Genomic DNA, 15,587 nt, shown 5'->3' with positions numbered 1-15,587 from the left:
CCTAACTACTAGACCACCAGGGAACTCTGTACTAATCAACTTCTTTGACTCCCAAGACTTAGAACTGCTGGGATAGTCAACAGGTCGACATTTATTCAATAACTGTGTTACTGTATTAGTTACTTTTTCAAGGAGAGCAAATCATCAGAGAAGGCAATGGCAGCCCACTCCCGTACTCTTGCCTGGAAAATCCCATGGACGGAGGAGTCTGGTGGGCTGCCGTCCATTGGGTCACTAAGAGTTGGGCACGACTGAGCGACTTCACTTTCCTTTTTCACTTTCATGCATTGAAGAAGGAAATGGCAACCCACTCCAGTGTTCTTGCCTGGAGAATCCCAGGGACGGGGGAGCCTGGTGGGCTGCCGTCTATGGGATCGCACAGAGTCGGACACGACTGAAGCGACTTAGCAGCAGCAGCAAATCGTAGTGAAGTTCTTTTTTTTTTTTTTCGTAGTGAAGTTCTTAAAAGCTCCTTTTTCTCATCCAAATGGAGAAGAGGGATGAAGATGTTCTGCTTTTCTAGGGGCACAGTTGTCAGATGTAAAGTTCCAAATCCTCCCCAAATTCATAACTAGAGATGACTACTGATGATTGTTTTTAATAGTTGATTTTCAAAGATGTGAACATGTAATATCATCCATGGAAATAAAAGTCTCTAAAGGAGAAAAAAAATATTTGCTTTGTTTCTAAAATTTCATCACTAGGCAAATTTGGGTCATTGACTTCTAAAATTCATTCCTCATCCTACTAGAAAGTTTGTGTTTTTTTTGTTTTTGTTTTTGTTTTGTTTTTAAAGTTTGGGGTTGTGAGGGGATACGTATATCTTCTAATAATGTCTCCTCAGTTGATTAGAGCCACTGACATAGTCCCTACCTGACCAGGATAGTTGGCATTGCTAAGCTTGGTTCACAGAAAGTGCCTTTGACTTGGAGATCTCATCTCAGCCTAGACCACTGCTGTGAACAGGGACTAAGCACTGAACCACTCAGTTTCTCTTGCAAAAACGGGGATTACAGTTGCTGCTTTTGACATGGCCCAAGACTAACTGGGATTCAGTATTTCAGTATTTAAGCACAAATCCAGACACACAATATTAATTTAACAATTTAAATGGATGTTTCCTCATTCACTTCTCCAAACATTCCAACCAGTCCTAAATCTCCCAATGGGCCTGGTGTGCTTATTTGCTCAGTCCTGCCCGACTCTGCAACCCCATGGACTGTAGCCTACCAGGCTTCTCCGTCCATGGGGATTCTCCAGGCAAGACTATTGGAGTGGGTTGCCATTTCCTTCTCCAGGGAATCTCAACCCGGAGATCGAACCCAGGTCTCCCGCACTGCTGACGGATCCTTTACCGTCTGAGCCACCAAAGGGGCCAGGAATACAGCAAAATGAAGAGGACTGCCTGGGGGATAGGGGTTGGGGGGACCGCCAACCCGTGTCGCAGTCTTGGGGTGGCTCGGTCCCCGACACGATGACCCACGGCCATAAAGTTCCTCGAGTCCCAGGAACTTGGCTGCAGCGTGTCGCCAACGGTGTCCTGCCCAGACTTCGCCCTCAGTAGGCAGGAGAGGCGCGAGAGCCGAGTGAGAGCAACACAATACACCGGTTGGAGTAGCTGAAACTCGGGCCACAGCGTTCTCGCAGGCCCACCTGCCCGGGGGAGGGTGGGCGCACGGGCAAATCAGCTAAGTCCTCAGGTCTTAGGTTGGGCAACTCACAGTAGGCGCGCGACCGACTCTCGGAAGCGGTTTCCGGACCTTCAGAACCGGAAACGGGTCTGGGCGCGCGCCCGGGCCCGAGTGGGCGGAGCCCCCCTCCCGGAAGTGCCTGCAGCCTCGGGCTGGTTTTCGCTGTGCCCCAGTGGTGCTCGCGGGGCCGTAGGGGTTTGGGGACCGTTGGTTCTCTTATCCTCTCTGAGAGGGCGGGAGCCTGTTAGGGCAACGATCCCGCGGCGGCAAGGGAGGGAAAGTCGTAGGGGACCCTGGCCTTTGTCCCTGCTAGAGAGGAAAGGGCGTTTGGCCAGCCCGCGGGCAAAAGTGTCGGTTCCTGTTCCACAGAAGTGCGGGATGGATGGGCTTCTGACTCCCAGGGAGTCTGCAAAATTCATTGCCGAGAACAGTCGAGATGTGTTCATTGATGACGGAGGCGTGCGGAGGGTGGCCGAGCTGCTGCTGGCCAAGGCCACGGGGCCCGAGCTGCGCATTGGGGGCTGGAAGGCGATTCACGAGCTGAACCCTAGGGGCACTGACGAGGCCGCCGTTAACTGGGTGTTCGTGACAGACACGCTCAACTTCTCCTTCTGGTCGGAGAGTGACGAGTATAAATGTCAGGTGGGGTTCGGGGGGAAGACGTACAGTGGGTACTGGTCCCTGTGCGCCGCGGTCAACAGAGCTCTGGACGAAGGTTGGTACCTCTACTCCCGGTCAGACCCAGTGGCGTTGAGATTTCATTTTACTGGGAGGGTCCCACAGAGTGGGCTGGGACATGGAATAATGTATTGATAAGATGAATTTATTGCCGGTACCTCTGCTTAAAAGTACGAGAAGAAGCTGGCATAAAATCTTTCTTCAGTGTGAAGTGATTCTGATTTTAATACTTAGCACTGTCGCAGCTAAGACTGAAAGTCGGTTTTCTTAGGAACGCCACTCTGATGATATCTGAGGAGCAAAGGGACAAATATTATCCCACACTCTACACAGTCAAAATACATTTGGTGTAATATTACAATTGTTAGAAGTGATTGAGGAAGTACAGACGAGCAAATACAGAATGAGGGATCTGTTCCTGATTTTTAATTATTCATCTACTTTTAATTCATTCCTGTAATACTTAAGTGGTTTCATTTTAATTGTATGTTGTAAAAGCAAGGGCCTAATGAATATAAAAGTATGACATTGTTCCTCTGCATGTGCTTTTCTTCCTAAGGGATCCCAATAACTAGTGCTTCCTACTATGCAACAGTGACCCTTGATGAGGTTCGGCATATACTCCGGTCTGACACAGATGTCCCCATGCCTTTGATAGAAGAGAGGCATCGGATTCTCAATGAAACCGGGAAAATTCTGCTTGAGAAGTTTGGAGGCTCTTTTCTTAATTGTGTCCAAAAAAGTGATAAAAGTGCTCAGAAGTTATTGCACCTGGTAGTTGAAAACTTTCCTTCTTACAGAGATGTGACTCAGTTTGAGGTGAGTTGCTCCCCTTCTAGAGATTTTAGAGTTCTTAATTATCTTCCCATAGATATCTCTTTTACTTTCAGAACTCCTTTCGAGAATAAAAATTTAAATTCTGGAATTTTTTCCTAATGGAACCAAGGAACAGTAACAAAATTGTTAAGCAGTTTTTCAAAGACATTACTTCTCTTAATGTTTTCTAATCAGTGTATTTCCTTTATTCTTTTGTCCTTTACAATGTTTCAAACCTAAGAAAACGCTAGACTTAACATGATGTCACTTAGGGATAGTGAGGTCCTTTTAGTACTTCAAAAACTTTACTTCATTGGATAAGAATCAGAATGTATACTAAATTTTCTCTTAAAAAAATTTGATGTTGAGTTCTAATGTATATATACTATGTATTTCCTTTTTCATGCACAGGGTAGTTTAACAGTATCATTTGCTCCGTGGTACAAAGACTTCCCTGGTGGCTCAGACAGTAAAGCGTCTGCCTACAATGCAGGAGACCCAGGTTCAGTCCCTGGGTTGCGAAGATCTCTTGGAGAAGGAAATGGCAACCCACTCCAGTATTCTTGCCTGGAGAATCCCATGGACGGAGAAGCCTGGTAGGCTACAGTCCATGGGGTCGCAAAGAGTCAGACATGACTGAGTGACTTCACTTCACTTCTTCACAAAAAAATTTAAGTAGGCATACTTTTTAAATGGTGAACATTTTGTATACTCTCCTAGTATACACCTGGATTTTATTTTTGTATAATTCTTTTAGAATTCATTATCACTGTGTATTTTAACTGTTGAATAGAATTAAAAGTAACAAGAGGGACCATATATATAAATCTCTTGACTAAGTTAATAAGTACTTATGTCAACTTGGAATTTTAAAGCTACCCTTTTGTAATCACAACAACTAAAATGGTAGTATTGTTCAAATCTCTCTTTATGATTTACAAGGTATTTGCATGCACACTCATTTGATCCACAGAACAATTCTGTAGGGCTAAGGACAAGGAGCATTATAGTCCTATTTGTAGACTTGGAACCAAAGTCTCAAAAATAGAAAGGTTAGCTAATGTACAATATCTTAGGTAATTTAGTCAAGAAATAGCTAGCTTTTCAGTTCTACTGTAAAGTGAAAGATGCCTGATTATGTTAAGATTCTTTTAATTGCAAGTGACAGACACAAAACAAGATTTGGAGATAAATATCCAGGATCAGGGACTCAAAGCCATGGGGATTCAGTCCTCTCTTCTTTGTTTCTGTTGACTCCATTTTTCTCTTACTGCAGACCAACTTTCTCCATGAAGTAGAAAAGTAGATAACTGATAGGACCTACTGTATAGCACAGAGAACTCTACTCAGTGCTCTGTGATAGCCTAGTCTGTAACTCTACTCAATACTCTATAGTAGGAAAAGAGTTCCCCATTTTATCACTTTAGCCACCAGGGAGAGAGGGAGGAACTCTCTTGCTTCCAGTTCTAAAACTCCTGGACAAGGACTGATTGACCTGGCATGGATTATGACCAGTTAAGTGTGCCTGTGGAGAGTAGTACGGATGGGACACAGGCAGTTCCTAGGGAAGAGACCCTAGGCCACTGTTGAACTTCATTCTCTTCTGAGGAACCATTTTATTAATGCAGAGGTTCCTATGAGCTTTATCTTAGTCTTCAAAGTATGTCATTTCAACCTTGTTTTTCAGGAAATTTAGATCAAGTTCCTTATTTCATACTGGCCATTTAAATATATTAAACAGTGTATAAAAGAAATCAAACTGTCATTCATGTTGCTTGGAATCTGTGTATTCCAGAATCAACGTGGTTGTTGTAGAAGAAGGGCTAAGATTAAATTTAACATGACTTTAGGATGGTGGCTAAGTTGGTGAAGAATCTGCCTGCAATGCGGGAGACTTGGGTTCGATTCCTGGGTTGGGAAGATCCCCTGGAGAAGGGAAAGGCTATCCATTCCAGTATTCTGGCCTGGAGAATTCCATGGAGTGTGTAGTTCATGGGGTCTCAAAGAGGCGGACACAACTGAGCGATTTCACTTGCTTACTCCCTTACTAGGATGGAATGAATTCAGGACATCAGGTAGTTGTTTACTTTCAAGTTGTCCTGAATTTTTGTTTCTGTGAGAGAAAGGAGTGAATTTTTTTGGTAGATAAGATTGAGTTAGTAAGCGTTTGCTGAAATTCTCTTTTATTTATAGCAGAGTGCTTTCTTTTCATTTGTTATATATGCTGAGAAGTTCAGTTAGAAACTGTACCAGGATATAGATTAATTTTTAAGGCTGATAACACATTTTTTTTTTTTTTCCTTTTTGGCCACACCATGCGGCATGTAGGCTTTTAGTCCCCTACCAGATATTGAACCTGTGCCCCCTGTATTTGAAACTCATAGTCTTAACCACTGGACTGCCAGGGAAGTCTGCGACTGATACATTTTAAAATGAAAATTAGTACCTGAGCCATTTCCCATCAGTACTCATTTCTAAAATACATTCTTACAGAAAATTCCCCAAAATGTAACAAAAATCAAATTTAAACATTTTAGTACTTTCTTAAAGAAGCTTCCCTGGTGGCTCAGACTGTAAAGCATCTGCCTGCAATGCAGGAGACCTGGCTTTGATTCCTGGGTTGGGAAGATCCCCTGGAGAAGGAAATGGCAATCCATTCCAGCACTCTTGCCTGGAAAATCCCATGGATGGAGGAGCCTGATAGGCTACAGTCCATGGGGTCGCAGAGTCAGACACGACTGAGCGGACACGACTGAGCGACTTCACTTTCACTTTCACTTAAAGAAGTATTACTACATTTTTTCATTTTTCATTTATATTTTCATAAGATTATGATTATTGTTACCCCAAGGCACTATATTTCTTGAATCCCTGTGACTCCTCACATAACACTGAGTGTATAGTGAGGACTCAATCCTTTGATTAGTTAATTTTAAGTTACCTTTGCATATTTATTTATTTTTAAAATTTTTTATGGAGTATAGTTGATTTACAATGTTGTGTTAGTTTCTGGTGACATAAATAATTCACCAAAGCGAATCAGTTATACATATGTCTACTCTTTATTATTTATTTATTTTTTTGTCCACTCTTTTTTAGATTCTTTTCCCATTGCAGAATATTGAGTAGAGTTCTCTGTGCTGTACAGTAGGTCTTATTAGTTATCTACTTTATATATAGTAGTGTGTATATGTCAATCCCAATCTTCCAAATGATCTCCCCCCCCGCCCAATTTTCCACCCCTGGTAACCATAAGTTTGTTTTCTACATCTGTGATTCTGCATATTCATTTAAAAGATAAACAAATAATTAAAGCACTTTGCTCAATTCCAAGTCTAAAGGAATTCTGATGAACTTTTGGCACTGCTGCTGAATTCAGAAAGTGATAAAATCAAATGTATTTTTAAAAATTTAGTTGATTATTTATTGGCTGCACTGGGTCTTTGTTGCTGTGCTCGGGCTTTTCTCTAGTTGTGGCAAGCAGGGGCTATCTCCAGTTGTACTGCAGGGCTTCTCGTTGTGGTGGCATCTCTTGTTGCAGAGCACAGGTTCTAGGTGTGTGGGCTTCAGTAGTTGCCGCACTTTGGGCTCCGTAGTTGTGGCTCATGGGCCGTAGAGCTCGGGCTCCGTAGTTGTGGCACATGCGCTCAGTTGCTCTGAGGCATGTGAAATCTTCCAGGCCAGGGATCGAACCCATGTCCCTTGAATTGGCAGGTATATTCTTATCCACTGTACCACCAGGGAAGTCCTTTCTATACATATTTAAATTTTTTTTTCTAATTGCAAAAGTAAAACAAATTAATTATAGAATTTGGATAGTACAGAGAAGTGGTCTTTATTCTGCCAAGAGGTAACCATTGTTCACAATTTGGTCTTTTTCTGTGTGTGACTATATGTATATATATGTATAGAGACTATAGATATATATATAAGCTGGGAAGAAATATGCTATATAAACTGTTTTAAAATTTAATATATTATGAGCATCTATGTCAGTAAAAATTCTTTCACAGCACAACTTTTTTCCATGCTACTCTTCTTAATGGCTTCATAGTACTCCACTGTATTGATGTACATTACCATAATTATTTGCCCAAACTATTTTACCACAATAATTGTGATATATAGTTTTATTTTTAAATTAAATTTTATATCTTATTGTTTCCAGTTTTATGTAAAAATAAGCAATATTGCACAGCAGTTTAACACCCGTAGTTATTTCCTTAGAATGAATTCCCCGTAATGGGATTACTGAGTTAGAGTGTGGCCAGGATTTTCAGACTTATAATACATAAAAATGGTTACACTTCTCCAGGAAAACAATAACAAAGAGGATCAGCAGTAGCATATTTGAGTGTCCTTTTCCCTACTCCTTCATAATATTGTAGTAGTATCAATTGCTGTATTTTTTAATCTTCAGCAAGTTACTAAAAATAGTTATAATTGTTTTTAATGTTACACTTATTTACTGAGATTATCATTCGTTTTTAGACATTGTGAACAAGTTAGTGAAGTTAGAGAATTTGTCTAAATGCAACAGTTTAGATGAGTGATTTCTCAACCTGGCTGTGCCCCAGAATCAGGAGACTTCAGAATTCAGATACATTTCCAAAGCACCACCATCAAAGATTCTGATCACTGGGTAAAAGAACTTTATTTTTTAAAGCTCTTAAAGTGACTCTGATTTAGAATATTCAGTAACTATTGTTGTTTAGTTGCTAAGTCATGTCCGAGTCTTTTTCAACCCCAGTGACTGTAGCCCGCCAGGCTCCTCTGTCCATGGGATTTTCCAGGCAGGAATACTGGAGTGGTTTGCCATTTCCTTCTCCAGGGCAACTTCCAATCCAGGGATTAATAAACCTGCATCTCCAGTGTTGGCAGGTGGATTCTTTATCACTGAGCCATCAGGGAAGCCCATTCAGTAACTATATAAAAGCCCTAATTAACAAATCAACTTCCTTTATGCTAACATACTGATAAATATACATGAAAAGCTTGAGCTTTTCTCCCCTGGTGGTTCAGAATCAGCCTGCAATTCGGGAAACCTGGCTTTGATCCCTGGGTTGGGAAGATCCCCTGGAGGAGAGCATGGCAACCCACTCCAGTATTCTTGCTTGGAGAATCCTCATGGACAGAGGAGCCTGGTTGGCAACAGCCCGTGGGGTTGCAAAGAGTCAGATAGGACTGGGTGACTAAGCATAACTGATAACATGTTACGTTATGATTAAGCATTTGTAATTCTTGACCTTTCATTTGTTCATGATAAGTTTGTTGCAGAAAATCAACTCATGGTTATAGTGTTTTACATTGATTATTATTTTATAAAGGTACTATTTTGAAAATATTTTATTTGCAAAGCAAAGCTTTAATGCAAAGCATTATGGTACATATGTGTTATGTACTTAGTTGCTCAGTCATGTCTGACTCTTTGTGACCCCATGGGCTGTGGCCCACCAGGCTCCTCTGTCCATGGGATTTCCCAGGCAAGAATACTGGGGTAGGTTGCCATGCCCTCCTCCCGGGGATCTTCCCAACCCAGGGATTGAACCCAGGTCTCCCGCCTTGCAGGAGGATTCTTTACCATCTGAGCCACCAGGGAAGCCCTATGGAACATATAGGGAATTGTTACTAGAGAATTTACTGGTATTTTCAGTGATAGCAGTTAATATTTTAGAGATGTAGATTTGGTTACTAAAATTATTTGACTACTAAAAACCATATCAGCTTCTTAAAAAATGCTTTATAGGTGATTTGAATTTATTTTTAGATTCTTCACTTGAATTTGTTTTTGTTTTCATTTTAGGGTTTTATAATCTAACCTTCATGATATCCTAGTTGGCTACCATGGAAACAGTGCTCATGATGTGACAATTTGTGTTTTGTTAGATGCTGGCACTGATTTTGTTATATAAGTCTGGCTCCTAGATTTTTCCTGTTTGCTCTATGCATGTATGCATGTTAAGGTGTTTCAGTCATGTCCAACTCTTTGCAACCCTATAGACTGAAGCCTGCCAGGCTTCTCTGTCCATGGGAATCTCCAGACATCGTGCTCTCCTCCAGGGGATCTTCCCAAGCCAGGGATTGAACCCATATCTCTTATGTCTCCTGAATTCGCAGGAGGGTTCTTTACCACTAGTGCCGCCTGGGACGCCCTTGCTCTATGAATCTTGTTAAAAATAGGAGACAATAGCTTCTATTATAATATATATTATGATGAATACTTCTTTTTGGAACAGTTTTATTTTGTGAATTAAGTTTTATGCTTGCTATTCAATAAAGTTTACTTGAATTAGAAATCTAGTTACCATCTAAAAGTCCAGCATCCATAAAGGAACAATTTCCAGGTTGTCATATTTTGGTAGGTTTGGGAATATAGATTATTCCCAGATGATATAGAAATATTTCTTAGTGGTAATTTCTTCCCCCATCACTCAATGTAATTTACAGACTTTACACCAAAAAATGAGTATAGGTATTTGCCCTAAAAAACAAAATACTCAGTTTCTTAGTGGTGGCTTTAGAAAATTTAGTTAAAGAAAAATGGAAAACTTAGTTTACTTAGAAAAAGTACATCTGGATTGATTGCAGGGGGTATTCTTTAAGGTTAAACAATATTAAGTTATTTCTCATTAGGATAGTATAGCAATATTTTTAAAAGAAGTAGTTTTAATAGAGTTTTTTTTTTTAATAAATAAAGGAATCTATATTATCATCTTAAAGAATTTTTATATGGAGTCTATCCTTGAAGAATTTAATTTCATTTTTTATTTACTTCTTTATGTCATTTACTTATTTAAACATTCTCCAAGGTGGTCAGAATGTGTTTTGGGAGCCAGTGATACTTTTTCACAGTTAGCAGACTCACAGTTGTAAAAGATGATTTGAGGTCATTAGCCTTGGTATTAAGACTAGGAGTAGATTGTAATTATATTTTTCTACAGTCCATGCTAATCTAGCCCTTAAACATAGTAAGCAGATAAATTATAGTGGCACAGAAATATGTATGTATATAAAGTAATGTCATTGAAAAAGAACTAAGTAGTACCATGATGACATGAATTGTATTTTATGTGTTTTGAAAAATAAAGGAAATAAACCTGGAGTGATAATTTAGTATCTATAGACTCCCTTTTTTTCTATAAAAGGTCTATAAATTCTTACCAAAGAGTAAGATTATTTACCCTTGAAAAAATGTTTTCGATGTGTACCTTTTTTTAATAGCATACATAAGGCTTTCAGATACCCAGGTAACATTCATATTCTCTTCATTCATCAGGGGAAAAGAATTTCTTTTTACAAAAGGGCCCAAATCCTGGTGGCAGATACGTGGAGTGTATTAGAGGGGAAAGGAGATGGCTGCTTTAAGGACATCTCCAGTATCACCATGTTTGCCGACTATAGATTACCTCAGGTTCTCGTTTACCTGGGAGCCCTGAAATACTCCAATGAACTACTGGAGAAGCTTCTCAAAGGTTTGCTAGCTTAATTAAGACATTTTTTGTTATACTGTGAATTGTTCAGTCTTTGTCATATCTTTCACAAAAGGTCTTCCCTTAAAAAAAAAACAAAACACTATTATTGTTAAAAGCACATGTAAAGAATGCAAGGGCAATTAAATTATAGAGAAAATTGGTTTTTGTTTTTTACACCGTGGAATATGGTTATTGCTGGAAATCACACTATCTGGACATCATCATTTCAGAGACTTACATTAAAATGACACCTACATTTATGTCACATGAAGGTGTGCAACACTAAGACAGTTCAGGTTTGTATTCAGAGTGTTATTAATTAAGCTTAAGAGCACACTACACTGTGAAATAAAAAGTGGGCTGACAGATAAATATGTACTGGATTTTGAGTGAGGAGGCTCCAAGGTCTGCTGCTGGTTTATCTTGCACAAGTCACTGACTTTTCTAGGCTGATTTATTTGCCATAAGTATAGATGATTGTGTTTGTATGAAAAGTAACTTTTCGCTTTTTAAATATCCCTTTGCATAAGGAAAATAATTATATTGTACAATTTTCGTGTTAATTTCTCTTTTAGGGGCAATATTTTCAGCTACTTTTTTCTTTATTTTTAAAAGAAGTTGTTTTTATGATGAGTAATTTTCTCCTGTGAAATAGATTTCAATCACCCAAAATAAGAATGACACAGCATATAAAGGTACCATTATTCCTATGGTTGCTTCTACCACATTTTTATGTAGCCTTGGGCAATCCATTTTGCTCATTTCCTCATTTGAAAAATAGCAAGCTGTTCTATGTCATAATACTCATGTCTGGGATCATTAATTGTTGAATACCTTTAAAGGGACAACCTTTAGCAGTCAGGGCTTCTTCTACATACAGCCATAATCAGTTGATTTTTTTGAGGGGAGGGTATATGCAATACACATTCCTATCTTTATAAACACTTTCTTGCCTGGTTTCCCTCACCCAAATTTTCTTCTATTCAGTTCAAATCCTACACATCCAAAAAGGCTTAACTCAAATGCTGAGTCAGTGTCTGTTCTTCCACTTGCCCCAAGGATCAGAGATAGAGATATGGAAGGGACACAAGTAACACTATTTAAGATCCCAAGGGACAGAATGGAACCAGTGTGGGTAGGGCATTTCCTCTAGGTCTCAGTGGATCACAGGGCTTCTCAGCTACTGCGAAGCTCTGTGCAAGAGTACCGATTGGTGGCCTGAGGCCAAATATAGCTTGCAGATGTGTTTTGTTTGGCTTGAACAGTGTTTTAAGCAATTTTTAATTAGTTATCAACACTTGACAATTAGATTTCACATGAAATTCAATTTTCTGATTTCCAAGAGAAGAAAAATGCTCAAACTTTGGGGTCTACCTTGACGGGGCAGCATTTTGCATCCAGCTGCTGCATCCACTTACTCTGTCTGCCTCATCTTTAACGACAGTTGAGTTGCTAAGCCCAATTCTAGTCTCCCTGGCAAAGCACTGCCAGTGTCCACCTTGTAGGATCAGATATACTCTGGAGATAAGCACTGAATACCTGTAGGATCTAGTGGCTCTGTATTCAGGCCGAGCTGACAGAAGGATCCTGACTCTGAAGAACAAGCATGGTTTTCCTTGCTCAAGCTAAGAACTTTGATCTCCTAGGTTTTTCTTGATGTATCTGGAGTGTCCACAAGACAACATTAAGTTCTCAAGGGTAAGGGAGGTGCTCTTTATTTGGCCCCCTGGGAGTCCTCCAAATTTTGCAGTAATTTTTTTTCTCCAACATCAAACCCAAATTTTAAATCCTCTCTTTTAAATAATTTAATAATCTTGCTGTCATATTTTCAAATGTATGGCTCACCCATATTCAATTAGCAGATATTTATTGGGGAGCTAGTATATACAAGGGATCATGCTAGGTCCTATGAATATTGAGACAATCAAATCAGACACAATCCCTGTCCATGTGGAACTTAACTTGCAATTTTGAATTAATGCGAGTTTAGACATGGTTTAAATTACCAAAAATAAATAAAGTCTGAGATTTACAATTTGAAAATGAGTACTGTTTACTGCATTTTGTCCTACAGTAAAGTTTTGAATACATTTTATTTCATTGACTATTAGTGCTTATTTTTCTTTTTCTTCCTTGCAGGAGAAATGCTCTTTTATGGGAATAGGCAAGAGGTAGAAATCAGAGGGTGCTCAGTTTGGTGTGTCGAGCTGATCCGGGATTGTCTTCTGGAGCTTATTGAAAAAAAGGGTGAAAAAACTACTGGAGAGATCAATTCCATTCTTTTGGATTATTACTTATGGGACTATGCCCGTGATCACAGGGAAGATATGAAAGGAATTCCATTTCATCATACACGTTGCATATATTATTGACCCATAGTGTAAACTGATCCTAAGAAATTCCTTGCATTTTTGTACCATAATTATTTATACAATTCTGCTTTGATATTAAGAGAAAGTGGTAGAGGTTACAGCAACAAGAAAATTGATTAGCCAGACTCTCTTAAAATCTTTTCCTGATATATCACCCTGTATTCCTAATTTTATCCTTTGTTTGCTTGTTTAATTTTGACTATATTTTCCCTTTCTATAGATACATGAGAGAAATAATGAAGAAAATTTAATGCTTTCTTTAAATCTCAGATTTCTTAAAATTAATCATGTCTTATAATGATCTTTAGTGATAATATTTCATCCATTCAATCGGTATCTTTTTTCATGGTATAGTAATTTTCTGTGTACCATAATCATTTGATATGAGAGAGAGTAGGGTCTTTGCTGTATTGAATGCTGCCACTCTTATAGAAATCAATCTTGACAGATATTTTAAAACTTTTTGTTGATTAACATAATGATTTTCAATTTAGGATATCTTTTTTTTTTCCAGAGTAACTATATTGAAATTCATTGAATAAAGATTTTTTAAACATTTCTTAAATATGGAATGAATTGTTTCATTAAATAGAATTTGCCACATATATTTTTTTAAAGTTTACTTGAATTTGATTATCTATATTGTAGGACTCTCATTTCTCAGCTTCACCACCACTTTTGTCTAATGTGGTTAGTCATTCAGTCATGTCCAACTCTTTGTGACCCCACATACTGTACCCTGCCAGGCTCCTCTTTCCATGGGATTCTCCAGGCAAGAATACTGGAGTGGGTTGCCATGCCCTCCTCCAGGGGGTCTTCCCAACTCAGGAATCAAACCCAGGTCTCCCACACTGCAGGGGAATTCTTTATAGTCTGAGCCACCAGGGAAGCCCATCGTCTAACATAATCTTGATTTTTGTTAATTATCTACCTTGTCACCTCACTGTGTGTAAATTAGGGAAAGCTCGGAGAAGGCGATGGCATCCCACTCCAGTACTCTTGCGGGAAAATCCCTTGGGTGGAGGAGCCTGGTAGGCTGCAGTCCATGGGGGTTGCTAAGAGTTGGACATGACTGAGCAACTTCACTTTCACTTTTCACTTTCATGCATTGGAGAAGGAAATGGCAACCCACTCCAGTGTTCTTGCCTGGAGAATCCCAGGGATGGGGGAGCCTGGTAGGTTGCCGTCTATGGGGTCACACAGAGTCTGGCATGACTGAAGTGACTTAGCAGTGGCAGCAGTCATTTCTCCAAGCACTTTACTGCCATCTGCTGGAAACTTGTCGGAGTAACTTTACAAATGACAAAGTGGGAATGTGAATGGGGCATCTGAGTCCTATACTGCCCTTTTTTTTTTTTTTTTAAATTGGAGTGTAGATGCTGTACAATGTTGTATTAGTTTATATTGTACAGCAAAGTGAATCATCCATATGTTTACGTATATCCCCTTTTTAAATTTCCTTCCCTTTTAGGTCACCACAGAGCACTGAGTAAGAGTTCCCTGTGCTATACAGTAAGTTCTCATTGGTTATCTATTTTATACATAGTAGCATATATACTGGAGAAGGCGATGGCACGCCACTCCAGTACTCTTGCCTGGAAAACCCATGGACGGAGGAGCCTGGTGGGCTGCAGTCCATGGGGTCTCGAAGAGTCGGACATGACTGAGTGACTTCACTTTCACTCTTCACCTTCATGCATCGGAGAAGGAAATGGCAACCCACTCCAGTGTTCTTGCCTGGAGAATCCCAGGGATGGGGGAGCCTGGTGGACTGCCGTCTATGGGGTCGCACAGAGTCGGACACGACTGAAGTGACTTAGCAGTAGCAGCAGCAGCAGCATATGTACATCAATCCGAATCACCCAATTTATCCCACTCCTTCCCTGCTTGGTGTTCATACATTTGTTCTTTACATCTGTGTCTCTGTTTCCATTTTTCTGATAGGTCCATCTGTACCACTTTTCTAGACTCCACATATATGTGTTAATATACAATATTTGTTATCTCTTTCTGACTCACTTCACTATGTATAACAGTCTCTAGGTCTGTCCACATCTCTGCAAATGGGACAATTTTGTTCCTTTTTGTGAGTGAGTTAAAAAACTCACACCCTAGAAGTAGTGGTCTTGTATCTGTCTCTCCCCTTTGTGACTAAGGGGAAGATGATCTTGTCCCTAGTTCTAGGAGTGGACCCAAGTTAATAAGAATGGTTTATTATTCATGGTAATCCTATTCTCTGTCTGTTATTGCTCTAGTAATGGATATATAATCTAGCTCTGGCTAGTACACTGAAGGGCAAGTCTGCAGGGAGGCATATGGCAAAAGGTTTCTTCACTTTTAAGAAAGGGCCATGGAAGGAGATCACTGTTCTTCCCCTGAGCAACGTTCTGTCTAAATGTGATACCTGAAGGTGTAGTAACCACTGTGTGAAGCCAGAGCCCTGCAGTACCTGCCCTGCCCGAGTCAAACTTAGCTCTGGCTTTCATCCCTGACATGATGAACACAGCACCTTATTATTGCCATCATTTTGAATTAGTGTTCTGTAGAAAGTATCATAG

The 15,587-nt window shown here is 39.8% G+C and overlaps 1 protein-coding gene across 1 annotated transcript; it reads left to right on the top strand.

The window, feature by feature from the left end:
- The first annotated feature begins 1,817 nt into the window (after positions 1–1,817).
- On the top strand, positions 1,818–13,594 carry QNG1 (Q-nucleotide N-glycosylase 1). Its single transcript, XM_019966480.2, has 4 exons — positions 1,818–2,406; positions 2,929–3,188; positions 10,462–10,657; positions 12,797–13,594. Exons 1-4 carry the CDS (start codon positions 2,070–2,072, stop codon positions 13,027–13,029), a joined length of 1,026 nt encoding a protein of 341 aa, XP_019822039.2. The 5' UTR covers positions 1,818–2,069; the 3' UTR covers positions 13,030–13,594.
- Positions 13,595–15,587: the final 1,993 nt, after the last annotated feature.

This window comes from Bos indicus, chromosome 8 (genome assembly GCF_029378745.1).
Source record: "Bos indicus isolate NIAB-ARS_2022 breed Sahiwal x Tharparkar chromosome 8, NIAB-ARS_B.indTharparkar_mat_pri_1.0, whole genome shotgun sequence".
Taxonomy (NCBI): Eukaryota; Metazoa; Chordata; class Mammalia; order Artiodactyla; family Bovidae; genus Bos; species Bos indicus.
Note: the sequence above shows the minus strand (reverse complement) of the source record. Positions and strands in the feature narration are given on the sequence as shown.

Excerpts from the sequence above, each read along its gene's own strand:
- QNG1 (XM_019966480.2), top strand. The coding sequence starts at position 2,070 with ATGGATGGGCTTCTGACTCCCAGGGAGTCTGCAAAATTCATTGCCGAG. Across the intron at positions 2,407-2,928 it reads CAACAGAGCTCTGGACGAAG|GGATCCCAATAACTAGTGCT; the intron begins GTTGGTACCTCT and ends TTTCTTCCTAAG. Across the intron at positions 10,658-12,796 it reads ACTGGAGAAGCTTCTCAAAG|GAGAAATGCTCTTTTATGGG; the intron begins GTTTGCTAGCTT and ends TCTTCCTTGCAG.